This window comes from Pogona vitticeps, chromosome 1 (assembly GCF_051106095.1).
Source record: "Pogona vitticeps strain Pit_001003342236 chromosome 1, PviZW2.1, whole genome shotgun sequence".
NCBI classification, from domain to species: domain Eukaryota; kingdom Metazoa; phylum Chordata; class Lepidosauria; order Squamata; family Agamidae; genus Pogona; species Pogona vitticeps.
Genome location: NC_135783.1, coordinates 190,443,446 through 190,467,555, shown reverse-complemented (window position 1 = coordinate 190,467,555; position 24,110 = coordinate 190,443,446). Strand labels below are relative to the sequence as shown.

Sequence of the window (24,110 nt, the reverse complement as noted above, 5' to 3'; positions counted from 1 at the left end):
ACTGTTTCCTAACTGGATGATAATCAGCAAACTCCTCAATTTGTTCCTCTCAGGTGAATATAACACACTGAAACCACCAAAACAAAATTCAACATAAGGTTATGTATCAGTCATTAAATAGATCAGATATATTAAAATACAAAATTCAGAATCTCAGAAACAAATTTTCCTGGTACAATATAACCCTTCCCCCCCCCCATCCTACATCTAAAAACCTGGCTGCTCTTTTTGCCAACTTGTGATGGGTTGCTACAGAGAGTAAAACAGATTCCTCTTTTATTCTGCTGATGAAAATCATTTCATTAACAGGACAGGCTTACTGGATACAACCCATAACTGGTCACTTAAAACAGGGGTCATTAACCCCCGGTCCGCGGCCCATTGCCAGTCCCTGGCTTGAGCCCGACCGGGCCGCAAAGAAAGACCTCCCCCCCGCCCCTGCCCCCGCCTGAACTCCCCTCCCCACAACTGCTTTGCATGCGAGAAAGTCCTCCCTTACCCCTTCCTGCAAGCCCCCATGGGCACAAAGCAGCTGTGGGGAGGGGAGCGCATGCGTGGGGGGCGGGGGAGAGGTCTGTCTTTGTGGCCTAGTGGCGGTGACCAGGGTGGGGGAGAGCCGGGAGGCAGGACAAGAGCCGGGTGTTTCAGCTGTCCTCCTCCCGGCAGCCGCGACAGCGGCGGCGGCGGGGGTGAGGGGTTGCAAGGTGGGGAGTTTGCAAGGCCCGGGAGGCAAGACAAGAGCCGGGTGTTTCGGCTGTCCTCCTCCCGGCAGGAGCGGCGGCGGCGATGGTGGTGGGGGTTGCAAGGTGGGGGTTGCAAGGCCCGGGAGGCAGGACAAGAGCCGGGTCCTCCGGCTGCTGGCCTCCCAGTGGGCTTCAACGAGGCCAGGGTAGGCACTCCTCTCCACCCTCAGCAGGCTGATGGCTCCTCTGGTGCCTCCAGCAACGGAACCAGCACCAGCGGCTGCTCGCCGGGGCAGCCGTGTCAGTCCTAAGCACTCTCCGCCCTTTGAATTTTCCGCGGAGGGCAGCAGCGAAGCAGTTGGGGAGTGGAGTTTGCCAGCCCAAGAGTCCCAGAAAAGGTTCAGAAAGCGGCGGCGGCAGTGTGCGCGAGCGCCAGAGTTAAGGGGGAGAAAGGAGGGGAAAGCATCGAGGGAGGAAGAGGCTCGGGGGAGGGCAGGTGGTGTCGAGACACCAGCTTTTTCCTGCTGGAGGAAGAAGGAGAAAGTCTGGACGGGAGGCAGCGGCGTCTCAGTGCCTCTGGGTGGTACCCAGGAACGCTGCCGGAACTGAGGTAAAAGCAAGCCCCGGCGGCGAGCAGCTGCTCCCCCACTTGCCCGGCTCCCTCCATGTGGACGCTCTGAGGGGGAAAGGGAGGAAGGTGGCGGGCAACTTGTGTGGCTGCAGGTTTCCAGGCGGAGGGAGGAAAGAGGTGCCGTGCGTCCTTCGAGGGGAGTGGCTCTCCCCTGAAAAGGATGCTGGCGTGTGGAATTAATTACTCAAGTTGCTCCTTTCCAGTCGGAGCTTTTTATGCTTTTTCTTTCACCTCCCTGTGTGTTTCTCCCCAAACAGCCACAGCCGAGGTGCATGTGTGTGGGGGGAGGGCCCCTGCTCCACGTGCTGCTGTTTTTTTTTATTTATTTATTTAAAAGACGGCTCAAGAGAGGACTCCCTTGTCAGGGAGTGGGGAAGTTGGTATGATTTCCTATGGAGGGCGGAGCAGAGTGCCGCCCCCAGCCTCATTGAAGCCCGTTTGGAGGCAAGCAGCTTGACAGTGCACCCCGGCCATGCTCACACTCTCAGGCTTCTGCCGCCGCCACTTGCTCCTGCGCACATTCCCTCAACGCTTCAAGCATGCGTCTGAGAGCACGAGGGGCCGCCCTGCCTCCCTCAGAGGCTCAGCCGGGCCGTATTAGGGAAAAGGTTGAGAACCTCTGACTTAAAACATCCAAGATAGGCCTCAGCAGGTATGACAGAGTGTGAAGAACATAAAATGGAACTTTCTGTTTTTTTTCTTCAAGTTACAGAGATGACTGGAAAATTACCTTGGGCTCATTAGTCAACATGTTATACCATAAAATGGATGCCCATCCACTCGGCAGCTGGCTTACGTTGGAAATCACAACAACAGGAAGGGAAGTGGTCTAGGCAAGAGAAGATCACATGGAAAAATTGAGCAATTGCTTGAAATTATTAAAGATCCATTCAAAGATCCCGTTCCCCCCCTCCCCCTGAAAAGCAAGATTAATTAGCCAGGGACTATGGGAGCCTCCAGTTGGAGGGCACCAGTTGTATTAATGACCAGTGATGAGAGTAGGAACCTTTTGCCTACCGTGTGTTTTGGACCAAAAATCCCCACCCATGGGCTACAGAATATGAACCAATTAATTGAAGTTACTTTTACTCAAGAGATTCTTTTTAAAAAAAAAGGAATTGTGTATTTCTGGGGGAAAGGGATTGGAAGTAAATGTCAGAGACCTCAACTCTGTATCACTGCTTTAATCCTGAGACTGAAACACAAGCCTGTGTTTTAGCCCTAAACAGCAATCTCCAAGCTTGGGTTCCTAGATGCTGTTCGAACGCAGCTCCCATCATCCCTGGCTAGAGGCCATGCTGACCAGTGTTTCCAAGAATTTAAAGCTACCAACGTCTGGAGACCTGAAACCCAGCCCTGAAGCATTCCACACCTTGCTTAACAGGCCAGCTTAACCTTCCTTATCCTATATACAGTGGTGCCCCGCATAGCAACGATAATCCGTGCCGAAAAATTGTCGCTATCCGGATTTGTCACTATGCGGGGGGGAAAAAACCCATAGGAACGCATTAAAACACGTTTAATGCGTTCCTATGGGGAAAAAATTCACTGCTATGTGGAAATACTCCATCTGGCCGCCATTTTCGCTGCCTGGTAAGCGAGGAAAGGCCGTGAAAACACTGTGGGTGGCCATTTTTTCCGGTGGCCATTTTGGAACCGCCGATCAGCTGTTTTTAAAACATCGCTATGCGAAAATCGTTAAGCGAACGCTTACCAATCATCGCAAAGCGATTTTTGGCCACCTAAAACATCGCAATGCAATTGCTTTTGCGATCGCAAAAACCTCATTGCTATGCGGATTCATCGTTAAACGGGGCGCTCATTAAATGAGGCACCACTGTATATATATAAAATAAAAGGCATAAGAGCATGTTAGATGTTCGAAGAAGTCATTTCCCCGAACTCCCTCCCTTGTCGCTATACAAGCTGTCTCATGCAACTGGTCAACACTGTAACTCTCAAGGAGTACCAGCAGTGGCAGGTGGCACTGAACGCTGCCAATTCCCCACACCAGGTAAAAGGTACTTGCCCTTTATGCAAGTCAGCTCAGTTTGTCAAACCTCATGCCTGCGCATGGTACAGTCCTTCATGTATCATTACTACAATACTTTGTGCAGCCTTACAATCAGGCATGGGATTTTAAGGATTTTTTTTCTCCTGGAAATACACCACAATATACCAGGAATTCCGCCAGCTAGAATTCTAGCATGTGGCAAAAAAACCCAAGTCCTCACAGGATACGGATGGACACACACACACAAACACACACACAAGGGAGAGAGAGAGAGAGAGATTGTAGGTGAGACTTCAGGAGAACAAGGAATTGTGGAATTGGTAGTTTTTCTTTGGAGAACCATTATGTACAGAGTACGGCACTCAGCAATGGGAAAAGATTTCCACACAATGGGCACTATTAGGGAAGAAAAAGCAACAGCACACACAATCAACCTTGTACTGGAGTTACCAAGACTAACATGTGAACGGTGATGCTCAAGCTGCATTTGATTCTGGCAAGAGACATGAGGACCGACTCTATGACACATCCCACGGCTGGGACCCAGCTGGGCATCAGGAGAGGACAATGTTCTGCCCACAAAACAATGCAGGGTCTCCTGAATGCAAGGTCCCCTTGTGGAAATCCTGTCCATGGTTCACCTCAGCAGAGTCCCTGCCAAATTGATTTTAACAGTATCCTGAAGACAGGTGGAACAGAGGCGGGGATCAAACAGGTAACTAGGTTCTGCTCCTGAGTAGCTTAAGAAAGAACACTGAAAGCTGCCTGATCTCATTTCTCCATCTAAACCGACACCAACTATTTTGACTGGTGGCTGCTACCTCCAGGATCTCAGGCAGAGGTCTGATCCCATCCCTGCTTCTCTAACTGGATGTAAACCATCTGGGGGGGGGGGGTCTTCAGCAAGCAAGGAGAACAATAACCTGCTCTGTAAATTGCTGCAAAAATTAAAGACTAATCTGAAAAAGAATGGCTGTCAGGCAGCGAGGGTCCCATTCCAACGTTTCAAGCATCCCAAAGCAACATATTCATCAGGGGATGCTTCCTGGCCATCATTTCATACTCTGCACACACCACATAGTTCGCCACTTCCCCAAACTGCTCTGGCATCTGGGCAGAGCACAGAGATGAAAAACATCTTTCAAAAACTCAACAAAGGTAGCCTTTCAGGAAAAGCGTTCCCCCCCCCCCGGGAAAATGTTGCAGATGTGCTATTCCGCATCTCTGTCTCTTTAAAAAGACTCACCTCCAGGTCAATGATTAGGCCATTTTGTTCCAACGTCGTCTCAAAACAGATGGAATGAAGTTCTTCTGTTACTATGAGAGGACCCTGCAGTTGAATGAATGAATGAAGAGCTCTGTTTGGAGGCTTTTAAGCAAGCACAGGTATTTTAAAATCTTCATATATCACAACTGCTGTCCAAACTACCTAAGCAAGCAGAACAGCCTTCTAGATGAAGAGGAAACCCTCACTTCCAATCAGATCTTGGGACAAGTTTTATTTCGGACTACAACCCCCAGAATGCCCAAGCCAAGATGGGCATGGCTATGCACATCAGCCAATTTAGCCCCAAACAGTAAATTACTCAAGACCACATCCTCTTACCCTCATGGACAATAATCCATGGGATGGGTTAACCTGATCCAATTATGAATGAGTGAAGTTTTGATCAACCATGTTGTTTAGTTAAAGATACATCAGGTAAAGCAGGTGAAAGTGACAGTGGATATTCTTACCTCATTCGTCCTTTGACTGTTCTTTTGCTCCTTTAATTGCTGAAAAAAGAAATATATATACTTCAAAGTCTGATCAATGGCCCTTTTCATACCCATCCGCCTGATGCCTCTTCCTAAACTGAAGTGCCCGCCACAGGAGAAATGTTGCTTGGGATTTACTTTTATAAACTCCTGCAGGATTGTCTCTGTACGGGAGACGGCCATTCTTCCCTCAATTGCTGCTGGGGGAGTTTGCATTACACACAGAACCCCTAGAAATCACAGCTAATGTTTATCAGTCCTAATGAACTGGAGGATCTTCTGCTGTGGATGACAACTGAGAGGCAGAGCTTAGAATTTTTAAGTAGTGAATAAAAGGTCCTTAGTTCAGTCACGTTAAGAACATCCTCAAATGAACAACCGCCAATCAAAGCAAGCAGCAGAATGAGTTAGAAAGCAAACTTCAAAGACTTCCTCTCCCTTGCGTCACATGTGAAACTGGTCTAATAACCATGTGCCGTCAAAGTCAATTCTGAGTTACCATGACCCTTTTTAGGGTTTACTAGGTAAAGAATACACAGAAGTGGTTTCCCATTCCCTTCTTCTGGGGGCAGCTCTCGGACTCTGCAGCTTGCCCAAGGCCACCCAGGCTGGCTCTTCTCCCAGGAGGCACACTTTGGGGGGAATCGAACTCCCAACCTCTGGCTCCACAGCCAGATACCAAACTCACTGAAGTATCTGCCTCCTAGCAAAAGATGCAAGACCACTGATACTGAGGCATCCACAATGCTAATCTCAGGACAAAGAAGCTTCCCACATGATTTCACAGATTGATTGGGTGCTCACAAAGGATCAAAAGGCGGCAGATCAGTTTCTGACTAAGAACATCAGGAAATCATCGGAAGCAGCAAGTGCTGGAAACAGCATCAGTAGCAGACTTCTGAATCATGATGGTGACACTGCCTAAATATGACAGATGTGGATCATGAGGATTTCGATTTCAAATCCTCATCACCACTTCCATCATCCTTGAGAAGAAGATTCTCAACTACTCCATCCAAAGGAGAACTATGTGGCCTCCATCCTTTCTGTATGAAGACCCATACATATGTAGGACATAGGAATAGAATAGGTGTATACGTTTATGTACATAAGTGAACCTAGTGGGACGTGATAGTGCTGTGGGCTAAACCGTAGAAGCTTGTGCTGCAGGGTCAGAAGACCAGCAGTCGTAAGATCGAATCCACGCGACGGAGTGAGCTCCTGTCGCTTGTCCCAGCTCCTCGCCAACCTAGTGGTTCAAAAGCATGCAAATGCCAAGTAGATCAATAGGGACCACCTCGGTGGGAAGGTAACAGCGTTCCGTGTCTAAGTCGCACTGGCCATGTGACCACGGAAAGATAGTCTTTGGACAAAACACTGGCTCTACGGCTTGGAGACGGGGACGAGCACCGCCCCCTAGAGTCGAACATGACTGGACAAAAATTGTCAAGGGGAACCTTTACCTTTACCTTACATAAATGAACACATATGTATGCATGTTTACATGGGTGGTCCATGGTTTGAGCGGGGGGGGGGGCGTGTGTTTCACAAGCCTGAAATTCTGGCGCGAGGCATTTCCCTTTCTCAGCTTCCATCTGTCTACAAGCACTCATATAAAGCAGAAGCAGGATGCAGCCTTTATGAAACATACAAATATCCTTCCCACACAAGTAGCTACTGCCATGTGCCATAATGATGACTGAAAGCCACCCTAATAGTTTTCAAGGAGGGTAAAATATTTAAGTAGTTTACCACTGCCGCCTCCCGTCCCATCCCCAAACAAGTGAGCATCCATGGCTGGGTGAGGATAGGAACCCAGGTCTTTTGAGCCCTAGCCCATCATCCCACCCCTTAACATCGCCTTGGTTCGATGCCATGAGGAACAGAAAGGGATTTCAGAAGTCAGGAATCCCCCTGAACTAAAACCGAACCGAACCAAACCCTCACCAGATGTCTAAATTCTGCTGAAAGGCTTCCATTCGACTCCTCCATGTTCATGACTTTTGTATTTGTTCCCAATATATTAAATTTCCTGAATCTACAGTGAGAAAACGGGGAGGGGAAGGAGGTGATGAGACAGTGACATTTCTTATTTAATCCGAATGGAATGAAATAAATGTAAATGCAAACAAATATAATAATAAATTGAAACGAAGTCATAATAAGGCATACCCTCTAACTGTGTTTTTCTCACTGACGTCTCTGTGACGGGGGAAGAAAAAAGGTCAAATTATTTTGGAACAAAATAATTATTCCAGTAATTGCTCCATTTTATTCTACTATTTTTCAGCAAAGTGGTTCTATTAAATATTTTATCAGGAATCCACCAGAGAGTTTGAAAGAAGATTTTCCAATGCAAACTGTGAAAACAGGGAATCGCATAAGGTCTCTCAAGATTTAGCTGAAGCAGCAGATGGGTAGAAGGAATCTTTTCTACTAAAGGTTACAATCTTATGCACCCTGTCTGTGACGTCAGTCCTATTCAGTTCAATGGGACTTCCAAACAGGGAAGCCTAAGAGGCCTCTATTAGTGTTTCTTAAAAACTTAAAAAACATTTACAGAAACAAGCAAGCAGGCAACAATTTTTTTAAAAAAACATCCTAAATATATATATATAGTGCAACCAATGTATTTTTTTAAATTAAAATTAAATGTGAAAAATTGTACCAGCAAAAGAACACTAGGAAATTAGGGTTCCTTGTGCCTTTGAAGACACATCAAGGGTGGAAGGGAAAGTGAGTCACTCACTTGTCAAACACAACCTGCACCTTCAGTTTGTAATTCAGTTCTTGTAGCTTCACCAGCAATCTGAGGAAACAAGGAATACAAACATTACTACTTGTAGAAAGAAATTACTTCATCAGGGTTGCTACTGAAATTTCCCTGATTTTCCCTGGCCACCATTTTTCAATTTCCCTGAACATCATTCAGATATAACCACAAGTTAAAAAATGAATAGGTCGTGTTGCATTAATGCAAGCCTTAATGAAATGTTGCCCTCTGAAACCACACAAGTCTCAACTGCAAAAATATTTGTCAAACTAAGAGATTTAATATCAGCTTCTTTCAACATTCACTGCAGCAACATACGTTTTGCAATTGCACCAAAAATTACACCAAGATACAAACTTTAATTCAGAGTAAACTCTGAATGCTAACAAATGACATAAGATTTATGCTATTGTTTTCAAGGTACATAAAAATTTTATAGATGTTCTACCTAAATTGGTTTCTCTGAAGCCACATTATGAAGCTTAGTTTTGCAATTGCTATAATAATCAAGTGAGAAACATTTACTTTTCAAAAAAAGTCCTTTTTTTCCTTTGGGGATCTGTTTGCTGTAATAATGGTTGCTGGTTGTTGATGCAGGAAGGCAGGCTTTAAAATGGAGTCTACTGTAGACTCAAGGCTCTCCCCCCACTGACTTATCTCTTTCTCCCTCTATGCTCTCTTTTTGTGATGAGTTCTGTGCTGGAATACAGTAATGGTTGCTGATTGCTGGTGCAAGCAGGCTTTAAAATGGAGTTTAGACTCAAGTCTCTACCCCCTACACAGTCTTTTCCCCCCCTCAAAATCAGAAAATATTCTGTGAGGGGCTGTGCTGACTGTTGATGCAGGCAGACTGTAAAATGCAGTTTAGACTCTCTTTTTGTGATGAGTTCTATGCTGGAATAACGCTTGCTGGATTCTGTGGCTTTTTTAAAGGGGTTCTGTTTAAAAGGTGTTCTCCTACCTTTTATTTTAACCTAAAAGGTGCTTGGGTTCCTTTAAAAGCCGCTTGTTTTTAAAGGTGTTCTGTTTAGGTGTTCCCTTTCCTCCCCCCCTTCCTGCCCTTTTTTTGAGCTAAGTCCATCTTAGGTCAAAAGAAGAAAAATTCTTCCCCTAGTAGTAGAGGACAGAATAACCGGCTTTGCATTAATTCCTATCGAACTTGTGAACGGCGCCTCTAGATAAGAACGAAAAACAGCCGGAATGGATTAAATGGTTTTCAATGCATTCCTATGGGAAATTTTGCTTCTACTTACTAACGTTTCAACTAACAAACATTTTCTGGGATGGATTAAGTTCGTAAGTAGAGGTTCCACTGTATTTCGGTTCTAAATCATTGCCTGGTATCAGTAATTGACACGATGAAGGCGAATAAACTGAAACTTAATTCATACAAGGCAGAAGTTACTTCTGGTCAACCAGAAGGCAGGTGAGGGGACAGAGATGCCATCCGGTACCGGGTGGGATTACGCTTCCTCTGAAAAACTCAGCTTCACAGCTTGAAGGAGCTCCTGGATTCATCCCTGAGCTTGGATGCTGAGGTTTCAGCAGTGGCCAGGAGTGCGTCTGCCCAATTAACACTAGCCTGCCAGCTGTCCCGGCTCCTTGAGAGGTCTGATCTGGCTGCAGTGACACAGGCTCTAGTTACATCCTGCTTGAATTACTGTAACACGCTCTACATGGAGGTGCCTTTGAAGACAGTTCAGAAACTTCAACTGGTCCAAAATGCAGCAGCCAAACTATTGACTGGGGTCAGTTATAGGGGAGCACATAATGCCCCTGCTACAACAACTGTGCTGGCCACTAGCCCATTTCCAGGCCCAATTCAAAGTGCTGGTCATTACCTATAAAGCCCTGCACAGCTTGAGTCCAGGCGAGCTGAAGGATCATCTTTCCCAATACTGGTGCTTAAGCTCGTCAGAGGAGGCCCTCCTCTTGGTCCCGTTGCCAGCACAGTCACAGCTGATGGGGGACATGAGAGAGGGCCTTCTCTGTGGCAGGATTTGGTCAATCAATTCCTATGTAAATTCCCATAATCCAATGGGCCTACTTTAGTTGCAATTTACGACTACATCTCAGCAGCTACATGTTTCTCTTTTGGAGTAAGAATGTTTCTTCCAAATAAAATAAAAGCATGAAAAACAGATGGATAACAATCCCAGCACAATCGCATTGTTCAAAAACAATTACTTTTTTAAAAATTCAAAAAAAATTACCTCAGTTTTACTGTAAATTGCACTCCAGTCTTCAAAACCAAGGGTCTCTGAGGATGTGTAGGCATACAAGGCTGTCTTTCTACCACAAAGGAACTGGATAAGGAATAAAAAGAAGGACCTTTGCATTAACCTGAAAATAATGGCAAAAATGTCAAAATAAATCATGGAATTTCTGGCCATTAAACACACACCCTGTTTAGATCAATAGACAAGGGAGATTCCTCCTTTAAGCTATCTCAATTGACCTAAAAACCACTATAACATGAATAGCTACATCCTGTATGAATGGACATTTCAAATCAGAGCAACTGACAGTACCCTTTTTATTGTTCATCCTTTATCATAGTAAAATTATAACAGATAAGAAACAATAACAAGAGTACTGTCAACTAAACTCCACATTTGTTCAACTCACCTTTCCCCAACTTGATTGACTCTTCCTATAAGCGCTCTTTGCATCCCAAGTTATGGCCATACTGTGTGGACACAACATGGACCTGGGAAGTATCTGGCAACCATCAACTCAGCAACCCCAACCTATCACTGCTCCTTCTATGCTTTTCTAGATGAAAAGGATGCCAGCAGAGAGACAGCAGACATATGATTTGAAAGGCAAATACAGAAGGGAGCTAAAGAGATTCCCTAGGATTTACAGTGGTGCCTCGCTTAACGGGCGCTCCATTTAGCGATGAAATCACTTAGTGACTACTTTTTCGGAGCATTTTTGTGCTTCATTTAGCGATGGTCCCTATGGGTGATTTTTGCTTAGCAATGGTTGGGACCATGCTTTGCATAGCGATTAAATTTTGGGTCCCGTTTCGCTTAACAATGGTTTAAACAGCCTCATATTTTTCTGTTATTTATAAAGTTAAAGTTTACTGTTTAAAATGTTTGAAATCATAAAATGCACTTAATAAACCCTTTGTTAACCAAATTTGACTTTGTTCTGACTCTTTTTTAATTTGTTGTTGTATCTTTCCCCCCACTGAGATGCACTGAATAGGTTTCAATGCATTTCAATTGAGGAACCACGTTTCGCTTAGCGATGTTTCCTATGGTAATTTTCGCTTAAGGATGGCAATTTGTTCCTATTGGAACAGATTATCCGATTTTCAATGCATTTAAATGGGAAATCGGGTTTCGCTTAGCGATGAAATCACTTATCAGCAATTTTTTCGGAATGAATTAACATCGCTAAGCGAGGCACCACTGGTATTGTCAATAGCTGGACACATCTACCAGTAATATACTGTTATAATTTTAAATTGTTAAATTGTTACCTGATATGTTGTTACCTGCCCAGAGTAGTCTATAGGACTAGATGGGCGGGCTATAAATAAATAAATAAATAAATAAATAAATAAATAAATAAATAAATAAATAAATAAATAAATAAATAAATAAATAAATAAATAAATAAATGCCAGTGGGCTCAACCAGCTCAATGTGGAAATTGCACTCTAGTCCTCCATCCTAGATGGACAGTGTCATCGAAGCTACCAACATGAATTTGACCCAACTCCGGGAGGCAGTGGAAGACAGGAGGGCCTAGCATGCTCTGGTCCTAGGGGGTTACGAAGAGTCGGACACAACTAAATGACTAAACAATAACATCCATCCTGCTTCACCTAGTTTGCCATTATGAATGGAATGCCTGCTCTATACAATTAGGGTGTGACCACAGTGGTTAAAAATGTGGTAAGTATTCTGGGACTGGGACAGGAAGGTTCACAGGTTATTTTTCCAGTGACCAATTGACATAAGAAATGCAAATCATCCAGGAGTCCTCCATCCCCCATCTGTAGTTTTGGCCTCCCACCCCTGGGGCTTCTTTTTTTTTTAACACCAGATCAATTCACATTGGTTCAGACTATGCAGTCATTTGAATTGATGCAGAAAACAATCCTTCTGTCTCCACTGTTCCCTTCCAGGCACAATTTGTCATTTCTTTGCTGTTTTCCCAGCAATGCCCCTCTGGCAGCAACACAGCCCTTTTCCTGTTTTCTTTACTTTATTCTCTGGCTTTCTTTCATGATAACCACATTCTTGCTGAAGCCCAAGGTTGCTATCAGGCTCCATATGTGAACTGCTTGTTGGACCGCTGTCTCAAGGGAATCTCCATTCATAACTCAAATGTTTCTCTGTCCTGCACTCCAGGTTCTTCAGCAAGCCTTATACAAGCCACATACTTCTCTCCTATGGACTTAGCTGACAAAGACACTTTTGCAATGGGGTGTGCATGTGTAAACAACCCCAAAGACTGGCCACGTCAGCCTTTGGGAGAAAAAACTGAAAAAGGTTGTTTCTCGGTCTTTCCCCCCCCCCCCACCATCTTTTTTAAACAACTTGCTGCTACAGTGCAAATCATACACACAATAGAGAATAAGAAAAGGAAACTTGTTTACAGCTCCTGCACGGCGACAAGACTGCTATGCTAACAACCTGCAAACAAGGCTGTTTAGCCCATTTCCTCCTCTCTCCATGTGTGGCCAGTTAATTCAAACAGACCCAGGGAAACCAAACTCCCTGGTGCAACTTCACAGCAAATGCATTTGCATTTGCCTCACTGTGTAGTTGCACCTTAAAACCGAGAGCAAGAACAGCATTGTTCACCTTTGGATAAGTTGCTTGAAGAGAGCCTGTGTCCGTTCATACAGCACTTGCTTTTGTTGCGGGTTCGGGTCTGCCTCATAGGTACATTTCTGCTTCAGATCCTCTAGTTTTTTAAGCTGCTGACGGATTTGCAGAAGACTCTCAGCTACTATGGTAAACCTGCCATCACAAGACAGTTAAGAATTAATTGTGCAAGACTCCTTACGGTCATTGTGGACGTGGAAGCTAGCAGACTCAGAATTAATCGTTTATTTGCAGTTATGTTATCTTTCTCTTTATTACTTATTAGTACCTTAGAACTGGAAGACACCCTATGGATCATTGAGTACAGCCTGTCTTAAGGAGGCACAGTGAGAATCAAACTCTCAACCTCTGATTCTCCAGATGCCTCAACCACTGAGCAACCCAGCAGTTCTCTATCTGCACCCTGCCTTTCTCTCCAGGAACTCAAGACAATATATATCACTCTCTTCTCTTTCACATTATATTCACAATAACTGTGCAAGGTTAAGTGATTGCCCCGCCCATCACCCAGGGGAATAATGACTCACTAAGAACTAGAAACGGGAGCTCCCAAATCTCAGGCCATCATTTTATTCTAAATTAAGTAATATGTCGCCACCAAGGTCATTGTTAAGGACCACAAGGCCACCCCTGAATCTTCCCAGTGGAAAGAAAATCCCCTCTTTTGAGGGGGCAAGAGGACAAGACCCCCCCCTCACAAAACAAACAAACCCCTTCCCACAGAAATGAGAAGGGCCCATCTGTTTATTTAAAGAAAATAGCAGCAGTTTCCAGCCATTTCTGGCCCAGTGTGACCAGCTGTGGATTTGGAGCATGAATGTATCCTACAGCGCTCTACCCACCCCAGCCAAAATCTTACTACATACTTAATACTTCTGGAAACATAACCCAAACAGCATCAAGCTGGGTGGAGAACTGGTGCCAGTCAACACATCCTTTTTTCTGCTCATGTGCCAAGTCACCTGCAACTGCTGTGTGACAAGAAAAGCAAGCACCGAGTTCTTAAGCAACGCCTGTTTGCACAGCCGGTATCCCACCAAAACGCTGCTGTGCTAAGGGTCTAACCCCTTCCCTTTCGTCCAGGGATGGCGCATCACATCCCTTTCTGCATGCGCTAGCGAGCCTAAGATCCAACATTTTTTTTAAAAATGCCGGTTCCCCTTCCAAAGTTCACATTCTCCCTCAAGCATCCCAATGCACCTGCTGCTGTTTCTTCAGCCGGTAACCATGGCTGGGCAGCTGAGCACCTGCAGATACCGAAGGTAAACAATTGCCTCTGGTTTTATTACCTCTGGCATGTGCAGATCTGCAGTCCTGCTCTGACAGGAAAGGGAGGCCAAACCGGCAAAGCTGCCAAGAGCAGCCTGGGTCAGGAAGGATACTTCAGACAGCCGAGAAGGAAAAGCAGTGAGGATTTTTTTTCTTCCTGTCAGAGCAAGATTTCACTTCAGGAGCTCCTCAGAGGGGTTGCTTTTATGCCGACCTCAACCATTCCTCGTCACAGCCAACACTGTCTGAAGATTCACTTGCCCAGGGCTTGCTCCACAGGAGGAAAAGGTGCAACGGCTGAAAGATCCCTGGAAGGTACCTCGGTCAAAGCCCTCACGCATCCCCACAGAGAGTCCGTCACCAGGAAAAACAATCCACATCTTCACACATGGTCGTCTGAACTGAGGCCTGCTAGTGGGCAGGTTTGTATGCAAACCCCTCCTGGCATCCTCCCTTTATACTCTGCACAGCCAAAGCATTTCAGAAAGTGGGTGAGAACAGCACAAAGAAGCTACTGTTAGTCACTTGCTCCCATAATAAAGTGGGTGTTATTCTCCACTGGTTAAGAACTGCCGAAAGAAACATCATGCAAAGCTGCAGAGTCCCAGGATGGCCCCAGAAGAAGGGAACGGCAAACCACTTCTGTGTACTTTCTACCTAGAAAACCCGGGAAGTCAGAATATACACGACGGCACAGGATTAGAATTGATACGAATCATGCTTGGAGACCCACCAATTTTGGAGTTGGTCCAAGCATGCGTTAGGAGGGCCTCCAATGCAAGCAATCTGCTGCCGGTGCTTCCACTCCACCAGTTCCTCATTGATCAAAGCGTTCTGAGTGTTGTCAACCACATTCAACAAAGCAATGATCTTGTGTAGCACATCCTAAAAGGAATTGGTGATAATGAAACCATAGGTTTGGGCTAGTTGTTTTTTTAAAGCAACACAGCAACCTGTCTTGTTAAAATCAATTCCTATGAGTAGCATTTGAAATTTCACAGTACAGTAGGACTGCTCTTTAAGCAATATTTTTAATGCATCCCATTCAACTGAATCAAAAGCTTTAAAAATATCTAGGGATATTACACCTGTCTTACGTTTTGATTATTTGATTATTTTGCTAAATATATCAAGTTAAGCATTGTATCCGACATCTGTCTACCTTGTATAAAACCACTGTGATCTTTCTGGATATATTTCCCTACAAACTTGTTTAATCTTGCCACCAAAACTGCTGTAAATAGCATCTTGATTTATTGGTCTATAAGACTCCAGATTTATAGTGTTTTTGTCTGGTTTTAAAATTAAAACTATTAATGATTCTTTCCAAGACTGAGGTATTTCTTCTCCTTTTAATATACCATTATACAATTCTTTTAATTTTGGAATAAGAATTTTTTAAAAAGTTTTATAATATTCTGGGCCCAATCCATCTGCCACGCTGGGAGGTTTCCCAGCACCCTCTCCATATCTTTTTTTTAAAAACTGAAACACATTTTTGACCACTAGTATGGAGCTGCTTCAATTTAAAAGCCAATGTTTTTATAAGAAAATGTCCAGGCTGGGAGTTGCAAGAGATTTTTGAAGGATCAAAATCTCTCTCTCTCTCTCTCTCTCTCTCTATCCATTCATCCATCCATCCATCCACACAAACATACACAGGTAAAGGTTCCCCATGACATTTAGTCCAGTCTAGGGCGCGGTGCTCATCCCCATTTCCAAGCCATAGAGCCAGCGTTTGTCCATAGACAGTTTCCATGGTCACATGGCCAGCACAACTAGACACAGAACGCCGTTACCTTCCCACCGAGGTGGTACCTACTTATCTACTCTCATTTACATGCTTTCAAACTACTAGGTTGGCAGGAGCTGGGACAAGCGATGGGAGCTCACTCCATCACATGGATTCGATCTTACAACTGCTGGTCTTCTGACCTGGCAGCACAGAGGCTTCTGCGGTTAAACCACAATACACACACACACCAGTCTGTCCCACAACTTAGATGACCACACAACACTTCTTCCAAATTCACCTGTTTCATATTACGAAGCTGCAGGTACTTGGTGTGGAGCTCCATTTTTTCCTTTTTACAATCATCCTGGGTCATGCTGTTGGACTCACTTTCTGCAAAACAGGTTAAAACAAAAAGATAGGGCGAAGCATAACTACAGCCACTGTGACGTTTAAAGAGTGTTTGAGAGAGAAACAGAAGTTTAAAAAGAAAGATCCCAATTTTAGCAAATTTCTGCCCTTTTTCGAATGCAGAAGTGGTCAGAATCAGGAACTGCTCCTCCCACCCTTGGTCAGAACAAGAGAGAAAGACCAGAAGCCTGGTTAAAGGGACTTCTAACAGCTCAAAGCCATCATGTTCCGATTGCATTATTCAAAACAAACCCTTCTGATGAAATTTAAGCTCCTGTCTTGGCAAGCTAATGTGGCCAACCCTGCACTGGGGAGGTCAGGTCTCCCTGCCCCCTCTCTACTAAGAGAATTCAACAGGTGGGAGGGATCATTCCCTCTGGTGCATTCCCCCACTTTAACAACACTTATCTCAATAAATTTTAATAAAACATCTAGTGCATTGTTTAGAATGAGAAAACGCACAATGAGATTTTTAGTTAAAATGCATGCTTAATAATAATTACAGGAGAATAATTAGTTTTGGTGGTAGCCAGGAGTCCCTTTGCACAATTAAAACTGCTGCACCCATTCCTGGAGAGGTCTGATCTGGCAACAATGACATGGGCCTTAGTGACCTCCTAGCTGGGTTTCTCTGATGTGCGCTCTATGTAGCTACCTGTGGAAAGTATCAGGAAACATCAATGGACCCAAACCACAGCAGCATTAACTGGTGACTGGGGCTGGTTACAGAGATCACACAACCCTCCTGTTACAGCAACTCCACTGGTTGCCGATGTGTTTCTGGGCACAATTCAAAGTACTGGTTTTAACCTCTAATGCCCTAAACGGCCTGGGTCCAAGCTACCTCAAAGACAGTATCTCCTATTATGAGCCAGCTCAGGTGTTAAGATCATCAGGGGAGGTCTTTCTCTCAGTCCCACCACCTTCAGAGGTGCATCCGATGGGGGCACAGGAGAGAGGGCTTTTCTGTCACTGCTCCCAGACTCTTGAATTCCATCCCGCAGAAGGCCAGGCTGGCCCCATCTTTGCTGTCCTTCCGCAAGCAGGTAAATGACCTTCCTCTTTGGACAGGCTTTTCCTCGGGAGGGGGGGTTGTTGAAATGGAGGGTTGGGCCTTGCTGCTTTGAATCTGTTTTTTTGGAGTGGATTTTGTTCACCATTTTTATCGTGGGATTTGTTTGATTCTTTTTAAAGAACTCTCTTTTGCACTGCGGGCTAAACCGCAGAAGCCTGTGCTGCAGGGTAAGAAGACCAGCAGTCGTAAGATCGAATCCACGGGACGGAGTGAGTGCCCGTCGCTTGTCCCAGCTCTCACCAACCTAATGGTTCGAAAGCATGCAAATGCAAGTAGATTAATAGGGACCACCTCGGTGGGAAGGTAACAGCGTTCCGTGTCTAAGTCGCACTGGCCATGTGACCACGGAAAGATTGTCTTCGGACAAAACGCTGGCTCTATGGCTTGGAAACGGGGATGAGCACCGCCCCCTAGAGTCGAACACGACTGGACAAAAATTGTCAAGGGGAACCTTTACCTTTTGCTTTTAAACATTGTCTTTTAACAATGTAAGCCATTTGGGGTCCTTTTTAAGAAGAAAAGTGGGGCAAAAATATTTTAAATAAAATAAATAAATACCAGTAAATAATAAACCTACCATCAAGAAATAACTTACTTAATAAATTAAACTTTCTGGTGGGAAAAAATGTGCGGCTGTATGAAGACGTAAAATGTGTGGTTTGTTCGATTAAAATAACGCAGTTCAGAAAACATAACATGTTTCGCAGGGCATAAGCCACAATACAGTTTGAACACTAGTACTACTGTTGAACAAACCTTAAAACCGAGCATTAACAGATACCTGCTTGGTCAAACTCCGTGCGGCAGGGTTCACTGTCCAAGCAGTCTGCCATTTTTCTGACCCTGCTCACGGAGTTTTTATTGCCCTTGCAACAAGGGAAGCCCTGCCCATTCCAGCAGATCCTGGCCCAAAGGCCAGGAGGCTGGTGGGCTTGCACGGGAGGGATACCTTTGCCTACACTCTGGCCATGCCTCCTTTGCTGGAAGGGGCAGCGAAGAATCCCCCCATATTTAGCATGAGCTCATCCTCCAATCAGACGTATGAGAATGTCACTGGAAGGGCTGTGAATATGAACGCCTCACCTCTGGCCTGCAGTGTTTCACATTTGAAATCATATTCATCTTGCGCGTCTTCTAGAGTTTTGATGATCTGCTCCATTTCCTAGAAAAACAACAGCCTCATCAGCCACACGGAAAATAAACAAACACTGTTTATACACAACCTATTTCTTTGACTTGTTCTTCAAGAAATGCTCTCCGGGCAGCAAAACATAATAAAATTCCAACATCTTATAATCTCCACGATCATCATCTTAGAACTGCAGAACTGGAAGGAACGCTATGGATGATGGAGTCCAGCCCCTGCCAAGGAGTCACAGTGTCTGGGGGAACTGAACTCCCAACCTCTGGCTCCACAGCCAGATGCCTAAACCACTGAGCTCTCCACAAGTCCTAATTACCGTATTTTGTGCTCCATAAGACACACTTTTTCCCCTGAAAAAGGGGGGGGGGAACCTGTGCGTCTTATGGAGCGAAGGTGGAGATTTTGCCCCCACTGGCCCCATGGGGGGGAGCCTCCCAAGGGTCTGAGTGAGCTTTCCAGGACCCTTGCAATGCTTCCCCACCCCCCCACAGGGCCAGAGGGGGTGAAATCGCCACCTCCTGGGACTCTTTTGAGACTTGGGAAGCTTCAGAAGAGTCCCTGAAGATGGCGATTTCGCCCCCTCTGACCCCAGGGGGGCAGGGTGAGTCTCTAAAGGGTCCTGGAACCCTTTGGAGGCTCCCCCCTTTGGAGGCTCCCCCCTGTCCCCCCCGGGCCAGAAGGGGCAAAATCTTTTGAGGCTTGGGAAGCTCCAGAAGAGTCCCTGAAGGTGGCAATTTCGCCCCCTCTGGCCTCCGGGGGGGGCTGGCTGAGCCTCCAAAGGGTCCTAGGGTGTGTTCCATAAGACGGATCTCTCCATAAGGCTCACCAAATTTTTAGGAGAAGAAAACAGATTATTTTTTTCCTGTTTTCTTCTCCTAAAAATGTGGTGCGTCTAATGGAGAGGTGCATCTAATGAGTGAAAAATACGGTACATCGAAATATGAAAACACAGTTTAAAGGACAGCAATACAAAAGCAAAACACGGCTCCTTACTATGCAACTCTTCTGCAATTACCAAGCACACATGCCAAAGGCATCTGTAAATAAAAATGTCTTTTGCCTGCTGGGAAAAGAACAACACAAGAGGAGCCAAGCAAAGCATGGAACATTATCTTTTTGGACTACACCTCCCACAATTCCCTAACCAGCCCAGCCCAGCCATGTTGGCTTAGGAATTCTGGGAGGTGTAGTCCAAAACATTTCCAAGCTTTAGAGACAACCCTCAACCTTAAATAATGACCAGGAAAGCTGGTATTAGGCTGCCTTTCTCCCTCATTGGCCAATAAAACAAACAAACAAAAATAAAAGAAATATACAGCTGCTCATCAGCAGGGAACTGTCACGCCCAAGAAAAGTCCCTCTGCTAATACTGTTGGTACTAAAAGGGAAGCAACACAATCATGAAGATTTTTATTAATTTCTTTGCAACAGCATCCTGCCTTTGTTTTCAAGATGATTAGCCTTGATGCTCCCTCCCACCCATCTTGCTTTGATTTAGCCCTCTGAATCAGGTCAAGGTGAAAGGCAAAAGCTGAGTCAACATCCCTCAGTGAACTTCGCTGCCAAAGAAGGGACCGAAATGTAGGCTTCCGGAGTCCCAATTGAGCATGACTACAGCAAACGTTCTAACGGCGATGGCTCCCGTCACTAAGGCGGGAAAAACCGCTAGCCAAAGTCACTGGGCCACTTGAGAGAACCAATGGCCAGTGACGATATTGACACGGGGAGGAAGCCATGCTGCTTGCTTTCACCCTGGTTAAGCCCACTGACACACAGCCACACTGTGGCTTACCTTTGCACAACAGAAACCTCCCCCTGGTCCAGAGGCAGGTGAACTTGTGGCCTTCTCCTTGCTGCTGGACTATAACTCCCATCATCCCTCACTACTGGCTATGCTGTCTAGGGCTGATGGAACTTGTTGTCAATCACCACCTCTCCCCCAGAGACCTGCCTGCAGAGACAGACTATTTGGTTTAACCACAGCTTACACATACGAGAAGTGTTCTGGGTGGAACATTTCGTAAGCTGCCTTGTGCTCTGCTAAAAGAGGACCTCCCCAGCTCTCCACTGAGAGGAACAAACGGCGCTGCATCCTCTGCTCAAGTTCAGGGTATCCATCACCATTCTGTGGGACTCCCGTTCAACTGCAGTAATTGCAAACTAGGTTTTGCAAATCTACAGTGCCTTGTTCGCATACCAAACTGCAAACCAGAGACATTCTTAAAGAAAGCAAATCTCAATTAAACTTATTAAGGAGGTCCGGCACCTGATGATCAGGAAAATGTATCTGCATGACACAATAACTCTCATTATTATCCATATTCTCCTAACCCAAGTCTCTTAGCATCCCCCAGTCACCCAGGGAGGGGGGGATGACAACAACCTGTGCCATTTGCTCCCATCAAGTGGCAAGTGCACTGGTAAGATAAGCTGGGGGGGCTATGAAGGCAGATAGCAAACCCGGGCAATAAGCTGACCACAGATTGTGTGTGTCTCCCCAAATGAAATAAAGGTAGGGAGGTTTTCACTGGAGTACAGCAGTGGTAATTCTGCAGCCTGTTATTCCCTGTCCTCCACTCTTGGGGAGGGACATTTTTGCAACTCAAAAATGGCCAACTGCCAGCCTCCCCCCCAAAAAAGGGCGCTCTGGAAAGCAACTGTCTATTTTAAAATGAGTTGGAGTCTGACACCCATTAATGTCCTGGAAGAGACCATTCTCAAAGCCAGGCTGCGCTCCACAGAGTTCCAGGATCTGATGGAAAACTGGGCTCTCCGTCCCCCTGGGAAAGCCTTTGGGAGCCTTAAGAAGGGAGAAGGAAGACTTTCACATCAGAACCCACGGACCCTCCTTGGCCACGGCCTGTCCACAAACCAAGGTTCAGCCACTTGTCCTTTTTTTACTTACCGTGACACTGTTCTTCACCCCTTCAACTTTGGAATTCAGCTCCTTGACCTTACCAAGCATCGCTATATTCTGCACGTTCCCCACCTGCATCTGGAATTGGAGGGAAAGGAAAAAAAAGAGCAACGGTGATGCCAACCAAGGGATGCTGAAAAATGATCACTTGGGAGACGTTCCTGTGCAGGGATACAACTCCCAGAAAATGGTCCAGGGGTTCAGTGGGTTGCGGTCAAACAAAGTACTGTAACTTCTCCACTGCCATGCAAAACTGAGAACCAAGGCTGATGTAGGAATACCTCCTGGGAAAAGCTTAACCCCAGCCTCCCCCCTTAGGTTTCATAGCAGGACTTCACCGCTGCTAAGGAAAGGCAGCCACAGAGGTTCCTGGGCCCATTTTCTACATGCAACGCTATTTCCCCATGCAAGATGGAAAAGTCACCTGATCTGCTGACTGAGCTGCTTCAAGGATTTTCCTTTCTTCATGCAAACACTTGGAGATCATCATGGCCAGGTACATGGGGTCTTCGTCAAAAGTGTTCTGGGGTCCCACAGCAAAGGAACAAAATTATTTAGTGCAACAGAGGGACAGGCACACCGCCAAGATCGACGGGTTTTCCACTAAGAAACCTGTGCCTCTCCAGAGACTGGTGAGCAACCTTTCTCATCATCATTCAGAACTGGCTAAGGCTGAGGGGAACTGGAGTGCAACATATCAAGGGCCACATGTTCCAAGATCTGTTTCGTGAAGAATCTCAAGGTGTCCCTTTTGTAGTCAGCTGCAAGGAACAGGGTATCACTGAGCACATGGCTCAGACCAAGAATCTACTCCAGTCAAAGGCACCCTTTTCTTTAATTCTACTTGGTAACAGAACAAAGCCCTCAGTTCTTTCACGTAAATACCTGCCCCTCCTTGCACACAGCAAAACTTTCTTAATTCCAGAAGTCCAGCACCAAAACAGGGAGACGCTGCTGTTCTTTTGCTGTTGCTTGTGCTACCTCTGCTAAATAAGCAGGCGTTGGAACCTCTTGCGAACCTAAGAAGGTGACCCAGAAATCTACCTTTTCTACCCATCATCCAAATGAATGAGAGGGAAAGAAATGGGACACAGTGTTCAGCTGCTCAATCTCAAAGTAATAGAACCCAGAAAAAAGGAGAGGATTTTCCCCCTGGCTTCTCCCGTCTCAAAAATCATCCAACCTGAAGGGAAAATACGAAGAGGCCTTAACCCAGGTATGATTTTTACCTCAGTAAGTATTTTTTTACCATGATCCCTTCCACTTGGGTGGCAATAGCTGAAATTCCGCTGGCGTAACTTTACAACATACAACAAGGATGACTTCATCACCCACCCATTTGACTCTTGGCTGTCATTTAAATGTTCCTATTCCTCTCCTTTTAAGTTCTGGGGCTCCCTTTTTGCCCCACGGAGGCCTATGGAAGTTTCTGGAGGAGGAGGAGAAGGTCCCCAACACTCCAGTGGTGCCACCACCAGACAGGGACTGTCGCTGGCGATCGGGTGGTGATTTTCTGATACGGAAGCTTCCCCCTCCTCCCTTCCTGAGACTCCCAAAGGCTTCTGTAGGGGGGGGGCGGTCCTTAAGGAGTCTCAGAACCTGAAATGGAGGGAGGGGGAAGAGAGGAAATGTTAGATTTTATTAAAACAAATAATACCACTGGGTGACAACATCATCCTCACTGCACGGCATGATGTTGTGCAACAGGATGTCTGTGTGGGCAAGCAAATAATGGAGACCTCATGGCATGAGATCCGTAACTGTCATTCCACTCCCACAACAGCCCATTGCGTGAGCAGAATGATGAACTGGCTTCTTCCCGGTAACAGCAGCAGCCAAGATTTTTTTTAAAAAAGTATCCTCCTTTTAGCAAAAGTAAAAAAAAAACCACATACATTACACACACGGACAGAGGTTCATAAATGGGACGGCTCTCCATTGGCAACCCACGCAGGTTAAACCCACCTGAAGGTTCCGCTTGCTCTTCCTGATGTTGTGCTGGAGCAGAAAGTTGTTCTCCTGGGTGAAGCGGCCGTACTGGTCGTCGAGCTGGGACAGCAAGTTCTGGAAGAGCAAAGTCGCCAGCGAGCCATCGCTGGCCGCATGGTCCCTAGGAGGCAAAGCATTGGAAGAGCCACTGAGCCTCCATTTTCACTTTCCATTTCTGGAAGCCACTTTCTCTTTCACTCCCCTTCTTGAAAAGCTCTGTCGGTTTCTTTCCAGCCCTAAGAAAACATCTCCTTAGATTGAGCATCCTCGGTCAACCCCTTAATATCACACATGCTGCATCAGCCTCTAGCAGAGGAGACACCAGGTGGTAGGTTCAAAAGATCACAGTGTGGGAACTATTTGAAACCAGTCTCCGATGAGTGTCTGGAAACGTCAGCTGGCTGAAAATGCAGCAGCCAGACTGCTGGCTGGCCCTGGCTACAAAGTATGTTCCTTATTACAACAGCTTCACTGGCTGCTAGTCTGTTTCCCGGCTCAAATCAAAGAGCTAGTTATTACTTATAAAGCCCTATACAGCTTGGGTCCAAGCTATTTGAAGGATCAGGTCACCCCATATGAGCCTTCTAAACTTTTAAGATATTCCAGAGAGGCCCTTCTCTTGGTTCCACCACCTTCCCACACTCGCTTGGTAAGGACACGAGAGAGGGCCTTCTTGGTGGTGGCTCCCAGGCTTTGGGATGCACTGTCCTGAGAAGCCAAGTTGGCCTCCTCCCCTCTTGTCCTCTCATTGTCAGGCAAAAGACCTCCCTCCTCAGGCAGGCTTTTTAAATAGTAGGTGTCTCAGGAATGCATGTTTTTTTAAACCTAAGAGATGTGTCAATGCTTTTTAAAATGTTTTAAAAA

The 24,110-nt window shown here is 45.7% G+C and overlaps 1 protein-coding gene across 4 annotated transcripts in view; it reads right to left on the bottom strand.

Moving 5' to 3' along the window:
- The window catches only part of STAT1 (signal transducer and activator of transcription 1), a 59,490-nt gene that overhangs the window by 21,541 nt on the left and 13,839 nt on the right, over window positions 1-24,110 (bottom strand). For all 4 annotated transcript variants that reach the window (XM_078393416.1, XM_078393417.1, XM_072979692.2 and 1 more), the window contains exons 3-16: window positions 23,223-23,367; window positions 21,682-21,780; window positions 21,246-21,335; window positions 18,280-18,358; window positions 16,012-16,103; window positions 14,712-14,863; window positions 12,686-12,844; window positions 10,073-10,165; window positions 7,836-7,895; window positions 7,259-7,288; window positions 7,034-7,124; window positions 5,066-5,104; window positions 4,575-4,658; window positions 2,045-2,143 (exon numbers count right to left, since the gene is read on the bottom strand). In XM_078393416.1, coding sequence (XP_078249542.1) covers window positions 2,045-2,143; window positions 4,575-4,658; window positions 5,066-5,104; window positions 7,034-7,124; window positions 7,259-7,288; window positions 7,836-7,895; window positions 10,073-10,165; window positions 12,686-12,844; window positions 14,712-14,863; window positions 16,012-16,103; window positions 18,280-18,358; window positions 21,246-21,335; window positions 21,682-21,780; window positions 23,223-23,367 — 1,312 coding nt within the window. The remainder of the gene's footprint in view (window positions 1-2,044; window positions 2,144-4,574; window positions 4,659-5,065; window positions 5,105-7,033; window positions 7,125-7,258; window positions 7,289-7,835; window positions 7,896-10,072; window positions 10,166-12,685; window positions 12,845-14,711; window positions 14,864-16,011; window positions 16,104-18,279; window positions 18,359-21,245; window positions 21,336-21,681; window positions 21,781-23,222; window positions 23,368-24,110) is intronic.